Below are 13,131 nucleotides of genomic sequence, written 5' to 3'. Positions count from 1 at the left end.
TCATGTTTCCCCATCAAGTGGCTGAGTCTGAAGCCCACTCCTTTATCTGTCAGGAATTGGACACCATGAAATTAGCAACTGGATCTCAGTCATAAGACAAACGTCTTCTTGACGTTCTCATTGCTTACATGTCTCCTTGTATTGTAAGTAGGAGTTACTGAGGTATCGGGAACAACCTGTAGGAACCACCATCTTCCAGGGGCTGTGAACTGCTGCTGTAGTTGAGATGTCGATGAACTTTTGTCATAGGACAGTCGGTAGCTTTTTGACAAAACTGTGAGTCTAAAAAACAGAGACTAGTGAAAGCTACCGACCTTTTGAAAAGCATTGGAACAGAATTACAGCCTGTCACCTTTTCAGTCTAAACGCCTGAGTCTCATAGACAGAGCATGTATCCTGACTGTGTATGTAGTGATTCTTCAATGAGCTGGAAGAAATACCAGGAGTCGGATTTACATTTTCCGATGAAATGTTGAGCACTGTATACGGGTCCTGCAACAAGTGCTCTTAAGCCTTAAGTCACCTCTCTAGCTCCCCAAACAGATTTTTTAAGGGTAAGGAAAATGGATGACTTTCATTAGTGTTTGATACATTATTGATAGGATATAAGTTTACAATTCATCAATGTACAAATATAGGGGTTACCCAATTGAAAATATACTTCTGGCCAATATATGGTCACTTATAGTAACCCAGAAGCATAACATTACTCAGCAGATTTCTAGAACTCACCTGCACAACTGAATTTTTCTTTCCCTCCCTCCCTCCCTTTTCCCCTGCCTCCCTTCCTTCCATCCATCCATCCTTCCTTCCTTCCATCCATCCTTCCTTCCATCCATCCTTCCTTCCATCCATCCATCCTTCCTTCCATCCATCCTTCCTTCCATCCATCCTTCCTTCCATCCATCCTTCCTTCCATCCATCCATCCTTCCTTCCATCCATCCATCCTTCCTTCCATCCATCCTTCCTTCCATCCATCCATCCTTCCTTCCTTCCTTCCATCCATCCATCCTTCCTTCCTTCCATCCATCCTTCCTTCCTTCCTTCCATCCATCCTTCCTTCCATCCATCCTTCCTTCCATCCATCCATCCTTCCTTCCATCCATCCTTCCTTTCATCCATCCATCTTTCCTTCCATCCATCCTTCCTTTCATCCATCCATCCTTCCTTCCATCCATCCTTCCTTCCATCCATCCATCCTTCCTTCCATCCATCCTTCCTTCCATCCTTCCTTCTTTTGTGGAACGGAGTATAAAACATGGCTTCACGTATGCTAGATAAGCCATCTCCCAGACCTACATCCTTAGCTTACAGAACTGAAGTTCTGCAGTGTTGATCTGTTGTTTCCTGTTTGACCTAGCTCCTCATAACTGCCATTCTACTCTGGGATTGAATTTTCTTTATTCTTCAATTCAGTGGAACCATGAGGCACTTTCTTTGACCGGCTTCTTTATCAGTATAATCTCTTCTACTTTAATTTATGCTGTCGCATATGTCAGAAGACACCTTTTGATTAAGGCTAAATAACTTTTTCTTCACTCATTTGTTGATTGCTGATGAACATTTTGGTTGTTTCCACATTGCACTAAGGATGAGATTCCTGAAATTTCTATGAGATCTTGATTAATTTTGGATGTATACACGACAGTAAGGTTTACAGTTCTATTTTTATTTTTTTTAAATGATTTGTTTATTTACTGTATATACCGTGGTCTGCCTGCACATCAGAAGAGGGCACCAGATCTTATCGTAGATAATTGTGAGCCACCATGTGGTTGCTGGAATTTGAACTCAGGATCTCTAGAAGAGGAGCCTTTCCAATGTTTATTATCTTAAAAATATTAATTGTAGTTTAAATGATGTATGTATCTGGGTGTGGCTTTGTGCCAATGAGTGCAGATGCACTCTGATGCCAGAAGATGGCGATGAATCCCTCGAAGTTGAAGTTACAGGCCATGTGAGCCCTCAGTGTGAGCGCTGGGAATCCAATGGGTCCTCTGCAAGTGCAGTACACAGTTAACTGCTAAGCTGTCTCTCCAGTCCCGTCTAAGTAAATGACACTTTATTTTGACTTGAATGTGCCATCATCTAAGGAGGTGGCTCTCAAACTGTGAGTCACAACACCTCTGTGGGTAGAATGACCCTTTCACAGGAAGCAGTTTAGCGGATATCCCGGATATCAAACATTTACGTTACAATTCACAGTGCTGACAGAAGTACAGTTATGAAAAGCAACAAAATAATCTTATGTTTGGGGCTCACCAAAATGTGAGGAAGGTGTATTAAAGGGTCTCAGAATTAGGAGGGCAGAGAACCACGGCCTAATGTTTAGTTTGAAGTTGAGCATCTCCTCACATACCCATCAGCCATCTGTATATCTTCTCTGGAGAATTACCTTTTCAGGTCCTTTGCCAATTCTGGGTCAGAAATTTTGACTGTGGGTTAGTATCCAGTCCTTCCACTTGAGGTCATGTCTATCTACTGCAAGTGGGTTCTTGGAGTTCCCTCTCCCAATGTTGGGCATTTCTGGAGCACCCAAACTTCCCACCCCTCAAGGTTGCTTACTTCCATTTATTCTCCTGGCCCTCTGGGCTTCTCCCCTGCCCCCAATATCATGTTCCCCTTTCTTTTCCCTTCCCCTCTTCCAGCCAGAACCCTCCCTTCCTCTGCCTCCCATGATTATGTTCTTCCCTTTCTAAGTGGGACTGAAGCATCCTTGGGCTTGGGCCTTTCTGCTTGTTACACTTCTTACAGTATGTGGGTTATATCTTTAGTATTCTATACTTTTTTGGCCAATATCCACTTATCAGTGAGTACATATCATACTTGTCCTTTTGGGTCTGAGTTACCTCACTCAGGATGATATGTTCTAGTTCCAATCCATTTGCTTGCAAACTTCATGATGTCCTTGTTTTTCATAGCTGAATAGTATTTTATTGTATAAATGAACCACCTTTTTCTGTATCCATTATATCAGTTGAAGGACATCTGGGTTCTTTCCAGCTTCTGGTTATCATAAATAAGGCTGCTATGAACATGGTGGAGCATGTGTCTCTATGGCATGGTAGGGTATCTTTTGGGTATTTGCCCAGGAGTAGTATAGCTGGGTCTTCAGGTAGATCTATTTCTAACTTAAAATCAACCTTCAGATTGATTTCCAAAGTGGTTGTACCACTTTGGAATCCTACAAGCAATGGAGGAGTGTTTGTGTGTTTACTACTACTGCTTTGTAGAACAGCTTGAGGTCAGGGATGGTGATTCCCCCAGACAATCTTTTTTTTTTTTTTTTTTTTTTTTTTTTTTGAGAATTGTTTTGGCTATCATGGGTTTTTGTTTTTCCATATGAAGTGAAGAATTGCTCTTTCCATGTCTGTGAAGAATTGTGTTGAAATTTTGATGGGGATTGCATTGATTCAGTAGATTACTTTTGGTAAGATGGCTATTTTCACTATGTTAATCCTATCAATCCATTAGCATGGGAGATCTTTCCATCTTCTGAGGCCTCCTTCAGTTTCTTTTTTTCAGGGATCTGAAGTTCTTGTCATACAGATCTTTCACTTGCTTGGTTAGGGTCACCCCAAGGTATTTTATGATCTCTGTGACTATTGTCACATTGTGAGGGGTGACGATTCTCTAATTATTTTATTACTTTATAAGCATGTTTATCTTTTGAGTAGAGGAAGGCAGTTAATTTTTTGAGTTAATTTTATATTCAGCCACTTTGCTGAGGTGGTTTATCAGCTGTAGGAGTTTTCTGGTGGAATTTTTGGGGTTACTTAAGTACACTATCATATTATCTGCAAATAGTGATATTTTGGCTTCTTCCTTTCCAATTTGTATCCTCTTGACCTCCTTTTGCTGTCTGATTGCTGTAGATAGGACTTCCAGTACTATATTGAATAGGTAGGGAGATGGAGAGCATCCTTGTCTCGTCTCTGATTTTAGTAGGAGAGCTTCAAGTTTCTCACCATTTATTTTGATGTTGACTACTTGTTTGCTATATTGCTTTTATTATGTTTAAATACGGGCTTTGAATTCCTGATCTTTTCAAGACTTTTAACATGAAGGGGTGTTGAATTTTGTTAAATGCATTCTCAGCATCTAAAGATCATGTGTTTTTTTTTTTTTTTTAGTTTGTTTATATAGTGGATTACATCTATAGATTTTCATATATTGAATCATCCTTGCATCCCTAAAATGAAGACTACTTGATTATGGTGAATGATAGTTTTGATGCGGTCTTTGATTCGGTTTGCAAGAATTTTATTCAGTATTTTTGCATCAGTGTTCATGAGGAAAATTGGACTGAAATTCTCTTTCTTTGTAGGATCTTTGTGGTTTAGGAATGAGTGTAATTTTGGCTTTGAAGAATAAGTTGGGTAGTGTTCCCTTTGTTTCTATTTTGTGGAACAGTTTGGAAAGTATTGGCATGAGGTCTTCCAGGAAGGTCTGATAGAATTCAGTACTAAAGCCATCTGGTCCTGGGCATTTTTTGGTTGGAAGACTTTTGATGACTGATTCTATTTTTTTTTTTAGGTGTTATGGGGCTGTTTAGATGGTTTATCTGATCCTGATTTAACTTTGGTACCTAATATCTGTCTAGAAAAATTGTTCATTTCCTCTATATTTTCCAGTTTTGTTGAGTATAGGTTTTTGTAGTAGGATCTGATGACTTCTTGAATTTCTTCAGTTTCTGTTGTTAGGTCTCCCCTTTCATTTCTGATTTTGTTAATTTCAATACTCTCTCTGTGCCCTCTTGTTAGTCTGGCTAAGGGTTTATCGGTATTGTTGATTTTCTCAGAGAACCAGCTCCTGGTTCTTTATATAATTTTGTTGATTCTTTGTTTAGTTCTTTTTATTTCCATTTGGTTGATTTTAGCTTTCAGTTTGATTATTTCCTGCTGTCTATTTCCTTTGGGTGTATCTGCTTCTTTTTGTTCTAGAGTTTTCAGCTGTGCTGTCAAGCTGTTAGTGTATGCTCTCTCTAGTTTCTTTTTGGAGTTATTCAGAGGTATGAGTTTTCCTCTTAGCACTGCTTTCTTTGTGTCCCATAAGTTTGGGTATGTTGTGCCTTCATTTTCATTAAATTCTCAAAACTTTTTAATTTCTTTTTTTATTTCTTCCTTGATCAATCTATCATTGAGTGGAACATTGTTCAGTTTCCATGTGTATGTGGACTTTCTGTTGTTTTTGTTGTTATTATGACCAGCCTCAATCCATGGTGATCTGATAGCATACATGGGATTATTTTGATCTTCTTGTATCTGCTGAGGCCTGTTTTGTGACCGACTATATGATCAGTTGTAGAGAAGGTGCCATGAGGTGCTTAGAAGAAGGTATATTCTTTTGTTTTAGGATGAAATATTCTATAGATGTCTGTTAAATCCATTTGGTTCATAACCTCTGTTAGTTTCACTGTGTCTCTGTTCAGTTTATGCTTCCATGGTTTGTCTATTGATGAGAGTGGGGTGTTGAAGTCTCCCACTATTATTGTGTGTGGTGTAATATATGCTGTGATCTTTAGTAGAGTTTCTGTTATGAATGTGGGTGTCCTTGTATTTAGAGCATAGATGTTCAGGATTGAGAGTTCGTCTTGATAGATTTTTTCTATGATGAGTAAAAAGTGTCCTTCCTTATCTTTTTGATGACTTTGGGTAGAAAATCTATTTTGTTCAATATTTGGATGGCTACTCCAGTTTGTTTCTTGGAACCATTTGCTTGAGAAGTTTTTTTCAACTTTTTTTTTGTCACTGAGTGACCAAAAAAGTGCTTGTCTTTGCACTGAGATGAGTTTCTTGTATGCAGCAAAATGCTGGATTCTGTTTACATATTCATATGTAAACAGTCTATGTCTTTTTATTGGGGAATTGAGTTCACTGATGTTAAAAGATACTAAGGAATAATGATTATTGTTTCCTGTTATTTTTTATTGTTTGATGTAGAATTATGTTTGTGTGCTTTTCTTTTTTTTTTTTTTTTCGTTTTGTTGCAAGAGGATTATTTTTTTGCTTTTCTTCATCTGTAGTTTCTGTTCTTGTGTTGGACTTTTCCATCTATTATCCTTTGTAGGCATGGATTTGTCGACAGATATTATGTAAATTTGGTCTTGTCCTGGAATATCTTGGTGTCTCCATCTATAGTAACAGAGTTTTGCTGGATATAGTAACCTGGGCTGGCATTTGTGTTCTCTTAGGGTCTGTATGATGTCTGTCCAGGATCTTCTAGCTTTCATAATCTCTGCTGAGTAGTCTGGTGTAATTCTGATCAGTCTACCTTTATTACTTGTCCTTTTTCCCTATTGCTTTTAGTAAACTCTTTGTTTTGAACATTTGGTGTTTTGACTATTATGTGTTAGGGAGAAATTTCTTTTCTGGTCCAATTTATTTGGAGTTCTGTAGGCTTCATGTATGTTCATGGTTATCTTTTTCTTTACATTAGGGAAGTTTTCTTCGACAATTTTGTTGAAGATATTTACTGGGCCTTTCAGTTGGGAATCTTTGCTCTCTTCTACACCTATTATCCTTAGGCTTGAACTTCTCCTTGTGTCCTGGATGTTTTGTGTTAGGAGCTATTTAATGTTTACATTTTCTCTGACTGTTGTATCAATGCTTTTTATGTTATGTTCTGCCTCTGAGATCCTCTCTTCCATCTCCTGTATTCTGTTGGTGATGCTTGTGTCTATGACTCCTGAGCTCTTTCCTAGGTCTTCCATCTTCAGGGTTGACTCTCTTTGTATTTTGTTTATTGTTTCCATTAATTTTTTAGATTCTGGATGGTTTTGTTTAATTTCTTCATCTGTTTGCTTGTGTTTTCCTGTGTTTTTCTAAGGGCCTGTGCTTTTTTGCTCTGTTCTCCTGTATTTCTTTAAGGGAATTATTCATGTACTTCTATAAAGGATCTTAGATTTGGGCAAAGAGTTTTTCAGTATCTAATGAGATGATTATGTGGTGCTTTACTTTTAATTTATTTATATGAAGAATTGTATTTATTGACTTTTGTGTATTGATCCATCCCTGCATCTCTGGGATAAATCCTACTTAATCATGTTGGATGATCTTTTTTATGTGTTCTTGGATGTGGTTTGCTAGTGTTTTATTGAGCATGTTTTGCATCTATGTTTATGAGGGTAATTTGTCTATAATTGCCTTTCTTTGTTGGGTCTTTATGAGTTGTGAGTATCAGGGTAACTCTGACCTCATGAAATAAATTGGGCAATGTTCCTTCTTTCTCTGTTGTGTGAAATAATTGAGCATTGGCATTAACTTTTCTTTGAAAGTTATTTGGTGCTAGTAGAATTTGGTGCTAAAACAATCTTGCCCTGGTCTTTAAAATAAGTAGTATTGTTTATTATTTATTTTATATGTATGAGTGTTTGTATACCACATGTGTGCCTGACTTGCTTCCTGTGGTGTAAAGAAGAACATGCCAGATCTCCTGGAACTAGAATTACAGATGCAGAGAATTGAACCCTGGTCCTCTGAAAGAGCAACCAGTGATTTGAATAGTGAGCCATATCTCCAGCTCCTGGCCCTGGTATTTTTATGGTTGTGAGACTTTTAATGACTGTTCTAGTTCATCCGGTGTTATAAGTGTACCTAACATGCTTATCTGATCTTGATTTAGGTTTAGAAAGTGGTACCTCTCTAGAAGTGAACAATTTCTTTTAAATTTTTCCAGTTTGGTGGAGTACAGGTTTTTAAAAAGACTTTCTTATGATTCTCTGCATTTCCTCAATTTCTGTTGTTATATACCCCCTTTTCTTTTGTAATTTTGTTAATTTGGGGATTTCTTCTCTCTGCCCTTTAGTTTATTTGGATAAACAATCTTTTTTCTTGTTTGTTAGTAGATCCTATTAATTTTTCTCAAAGAACCAACTCTTTGTTTTGCTGATTATATTTTATTTGTTTGTTTCTATTTTATTAATTTCAGCCCTAAATTTGATTATTTCTTACCACCTACATCTTTTGGGTATGATTTCTTCTTTTTATTCTAGAACATTCAGGTGTGCTGTTTGGTATGTGGGTGGCATGATATCCCTAGTGTTTTATGTAGGTACTTCCTGCTACAAACTTGCCTCTTAGAAACACTTCTATTGTGACCCATAAGATGGGTAAATTGTGTTTATTCTCATTCAATTTTAGACAGTCTAATTGGTTTTTCTTAATTTCTGTCTTGATCTGCTTTTCATTCTGTAGAGTATTTCTGTTTCTATAAGTCTGTAAGGTTTCTGTTTTTATTGATATCTGTCTTTTTTTTTTTTTTTTTTTTTTTTTTTTTTTTTTTTTTTTTAGTTGCTCTGGCTGAATTTATTACAGCACGTTGACTGGAATGCTGTATGATGCTACTAGGTGGTAATGCAGGGGAAGGCAAGGGTGGAAGGAACAGTCAGTGTTTCTGCAGGCAAGGTTCGAAAAGCCTCAGACGCCCTCCTTAGGAAGTAGTCAGGCCACAAGTCACTAGGCAGATGACATCCCTTAAGAGACTCTGGGCACCAAGTTCACAGCCAACTTACACTTGGAATGGTAAGCACACTGATGTACAGAGACAGAGGGCATAGCCTTGCGCCATCCACCTCTCCTCTCTGATGGGCTAGAGTCACTGCTGTGCAGAAGTTTGTACCTTCTTTAAGGGATACTTGCAAACATTCCCTGATGCCCAATTATTTCAAGATACTTTATTTTCAAATGGATCACAACATAAGCTTTTGGCCCATTCTGCCAATGTACAAGCTACAAATGCTTGCTCAGCAGCCAAGGGGCACTCATTAGTATCATGTCTGAAAAGTGAATAAAAATCCATATAAAATATTCAAAGTTTCCATAGGAACATAGTAAGTGTGACCCCCCCCCCCATCTCCTAGCCTTCCATACTGCATTGGTGCCAACCCTACTCTTACAAAGACATTCCAAACTAGCAGTAATTAAGTTAAATGGTCCCCCCAAATGCCATAATTCAAGCTAAACTTGCAGGTAAGAGCTACAAGAATGGCATCTACACATTGATACTAGCAGAAGCACAGACTGCAGGGTGAAGGTCCATCCCACTCTCCGGGGCACAGGACATGGGCAGAGTGCCAACATCCTGCTCCTCCACTTCCGGCGGGAAGCCATGGCTCTGGATCTGCTTCTTGAGTTGCCACATTGGCCGTGATATTACATAGTAGATGTTTGGCCTCTGGAACCCATGGAAAGTAGAAGCAGCAGCAACAGTGTATGCACCCATGTTTTCAAACAGCATCCAATCACCCACATGTATTTCTGGCAGGTTACAGCGCTCGACGACCCGATCAAGGCCATCACATGTTGGTCTCCAGATGCTGGATGAGTAACACTTCTCATCTGTCTTGGGTCTCTTCTGCAGCAGGGCCTTCACATGGGCATGATCATAAAGAATGCAGTTAAAGGATCCCTACACTCCATCATTCACATAATACATGAAGGTTTGCTCCTTTGACTCATCTTCATCGTCAGAGCCCAGCTGCTCCTTCCACACGGTTTTCTTGGCAATGATACTCACTGCAAGTGTGAAAGCTGATGCGACATAGTATCTGCCTGGCTCAGCTATGATTCTCACTCCAGAGTCTGATGGGAAGTACTTGTCCAGAGCTGGGCTTATTACACTGGTGATCTCTTCAAATTTAAGCTTCGTATCTTCAGATCCAGGAAAGCCACCACCAATATCAAGCAGATACATGTTGAAACCAATTTCTGTTCCCATGTCAAAGACACAGCGGGCACCTGACACTGCCTGCACGAAGGTCTCAGGGTCAGTACACCCACTGCCCACATGGAAGCTGACACCAATGACGTCGATATTTAGCTCTTTTGCCCGTTCCAAGAGAAGCCTGCTGGTTTTTAGTGTGGCACCAAACTTAACACTGAGGCGACAAACTACTTTGGAATCATCAGTGGCAATCCGCAAAACCAACTTTGCCTTTGGATGTGCTCTGGAGACTTTCATCAATTCAATTTCACTGTCAAAAGTCATCATCTGGACTCCATTACTGGCAGCATACTTGATCTGAGACACTTGTTTACAAGGATTTGCATATATAATCCTCTCTGGAGGCACCCCGAGCCCCTGCACCAGCTGTATTTCAGTCTTGCTTGCACAGTCAAATCCTGTCCCAATGGCAGCTAGGGTGCTCACTATAGCGCTACTATCATTACACTTGACTGCGTAAAAGGGGGTAACTCGGGGAAGAGCTTTTAGCCACCTCAGATGCTTCTTTACAATGTCTCCAAGGTCCGCAACATAGAAAGCATCCTTATCATCAGAGGAAGAAACTTCATTGATTTTTTGGTCCAGAATGTCCTTAGCAGTAAAGCCTTCATCAAGGATATGGCAGTCAAACTCTTCCTTAGTAAAGCTGTTCATGGTTCTCTGATGTACCTACAGGAAAAGCCCAGGGACGCGGCTGGCCGAACCCATGGAGAAGCCCCCGCCGAACCCCGAGGACCGCCCGTCCGTCCGTCCGCCCGCCGCCGCCCCGTCAGCCGCCTCGTCGAGCCCGCCGCAGACGCCGACCTGAGGTGGCGCCGAGCTGCTGGCTGAGGGCGGCCGGTGGCGGCGGCTGCAGGGACTGACCTGATATCTGTCTTTAAATTGTGGCAGTCTCATAGGACGCAGAGTGTTATCCTAATTTTCTTGTATCTGTTTGACTATGTGGTCAATATTGGAAAAAGTTCTATAATTGCAGAGAACAGGTATATCATTTTGCGTTTGGGTGAACTTGTCTGTTATCTTTTAGGTTCATTTGGTTTATATTATGCATTAATTCCAGCAGTTCTCTGTTGACTTTTTGTTGGACGACCTGTCCATTGGTGAGAGTGGGCTATTGAAGTCTCCCATTATTAGTGTTTCATGGTCAATATGTGATTTAAGCCATAGCAGTGGCTCTTTTGCAAATGTTGGTGCCCCTTTGCTTACAGAATACATGCTACAAGTTGCAACATCTTGGTGGATTTTTCCTTTGATGAGTATGTTGTATCTTTTCCTAATCCTTTTGAATAGTATGAAGTGCATTTTGGTAAATACTAGAATGGACACATCAGACTGATTTTTGGTTGTTTTTGCTGGAATGTCTTTCCCTAACCCTTTACCCTGAGATGATATCTGTCCTTGATGTTTAGGTGTGACTCTTGGATCCTATTATTCCATCCATTGTTTTAGTGTATTTTTATTGGGGGAATTGTAACCATTGATAGTGAGAGATATTAACTATGTATACTAGTTGGTTCCTGCTATTTTGTTATTGGTGTTGGTGGTAGGGTGTGTGTGTGTGTTCCCGTGTCCCTTCTTTTGAGTTTGCTTGTCTGAGATTATTAGAACAGAGAGGGAACAGAGGTCACCCCAGAATGTCTGCTATAGAGCTCGGGACAAAGCTAAAGTATTAGATATGGAGGAGCAAATATCTGGAGGCAGACATGCAGTCCACCTTGTCATTTCCCTAGCAGGAACAGCCTTTGGATGAGCAGGGGGTGTCTCCTCGACTAGGGTAAAACAATGGTAGGTGGAGGGAGATGATGAGGGGAATTATGGGAGATACACAGGAGATATCAGTAGAGAGACTAGGAAGGGCACAGCAGCTTGGGATGTTGTAGAGCTAGAGATGAGACTGGAGGGAAGAGAAGGTTTGGAGAGAAGTGGGCAGGGAGTGGTGCAGGTTAGCTTATCTGTTACTTTGGCCTGCTCAGCTGGTGTGTTCCCAAGAAATATCTGCTGATCTTGGAGCCTGGGAGCCTGGGGTGAGTTAGGAGAAGGAAGATTAGAGAAGGCTTTTGTTTGGTTATGAGGTTATGAGGAAAAGGAGATCTTAGCAGGTGTTCCACTCTCGAGTTGTGAGGACCAGGAGAGCTGAACATCTGGAGTCAGCCTACCTGCTGGACATCTGGAGTCAGCCTCCTGCTGGACATCTGGAGTCAGCCTCCTGCTGAACATCTGGAGTCAGCCTCCTGCTGGACATCTGGAGTCAGCCTCCTGCTGGATATCTGGAGTCAGCCTACCTGCTTCCTTGGCAGGAGTCAAGGCATCTTTTTATAATATACTCAACTTTGGTTTTTGTGTTTTACATAAGTATATTTTCAGAGTTAATTTCATAGTTGTGGTATTAAAAATGCAAGGACTTTACAAAGGGAGCCAGGAAAGTATCCCTTTACACAAACAGTCCCAGGAAAGTATCCCCTTACACAAACAGCCCCAGGAAAGTATCCCCTTACACAAACAGTCCCAGGAAAGTATCCCCTTACACAAACAGCCCCAGGAAAGTATCCCCTTACACAAACATTCCCAGTCTTCTTGACACATCTGCACCAGAATGCATCCCTCCTTACTCCCTATCCTCATCTTACCGTGTAGCCTTGCCCTGCTGTGTAAGAGTGTCTGGGGTCACAGGGATGATTGAAAGCACCAGTTTAGGGTAACCGTATGGGTAAAAATCCTTTTCCTAGGCCGACCTCTGACCTCCATGAGCACACAGCTGCAACAGCAAGATACTCCCCCATCCCATGTTCACACAAAATAAATAAAATGTAAAGAGGAATTTGCATTTAAGAAGGAAATAAGTAATTTATTTGAAGGGAAGGCCTTATGGTTGAACAACAATCCAATAGTGTATACCTGCTTCTATGAAGGAGAGCAAGGCTCACCTTGTGTTAGACCCTTCTAGCTAGGTGGACTTAGAATTCAAGTAAGTCTCTAGAAGTAACTCCTATGTATAGGTTGTACGATATAAGCTGGAGAAGAAAAGCTTACACAAAGTGGAACACTGTTACACCTGTAGTCCTAACATGTGGAAGGCTGAGACAGGATGATTGTAGAGAATTTGAGGTCAGTCTTGGACACATAGCAAGATTTTAACTTGAACGAACAAATTAAAACAACACAACATGAGGCACTCAGGCCATCTGCCACCAGGAACACAGGATATCCAGGGACACAGGCCTGGTGAGACTGCGCTGTGAGTGGCTGGGGTGCAGAGAGGTCTGGGTTAAGCGCCCGGATAGCGCCTGCCCCCCAACTGGTTCAAGAGAGCAGGAACTCTGCCATAGGGACTTGGTTTCCAACTGGAGGGCCTGTGAGTGCAGAACAGGCGCTCAGGCCATCTGCCACCTGGAACAGCAGAGATCCAG

General features: G+C 40.7%; 1 protein-coding gene across 1 annotated transcript; it reads right to left on the bottom strand.

The window, feature by feature from the left end:
- Positions 1-8,992: 8,992 nt before the first annotated feature.
- On the bottom strand, positions 8,993-10,397 carry LOC308430237 (ornithine decarboxylase-like; the record flags this gene model as incomplete). Its single annotated transcript, XM_080929383.1, is given in 2 exon segments — positions 8,993-9,409; positions 9,413-10,397. Coding segments are annotated over 2 exon segments (1,383 nt in total). The 5' UTR covers positions 10,379-10,397.
- Between the last annotated feature and the right edge of the window lie 2,734 nt (positions 10,398-13,131).

This window comes from Micromys minutus (genome assembly GCF_963924665.1).
Source record: "Micromys minutus genome assembly, chromosome: 15".
Taxonomy (NCBI): domain Eukaryota; kingdom Metazoa; phylum Chordata; class Mammalia; order Rodentia; family Muridae; genus Micromys; species Micromys minutus.
The sequence above is the reverse complement of the archived record's forward strand: the minus strand, read 5'-3'. Positions and strand labels throughout refer to the sequence as shown.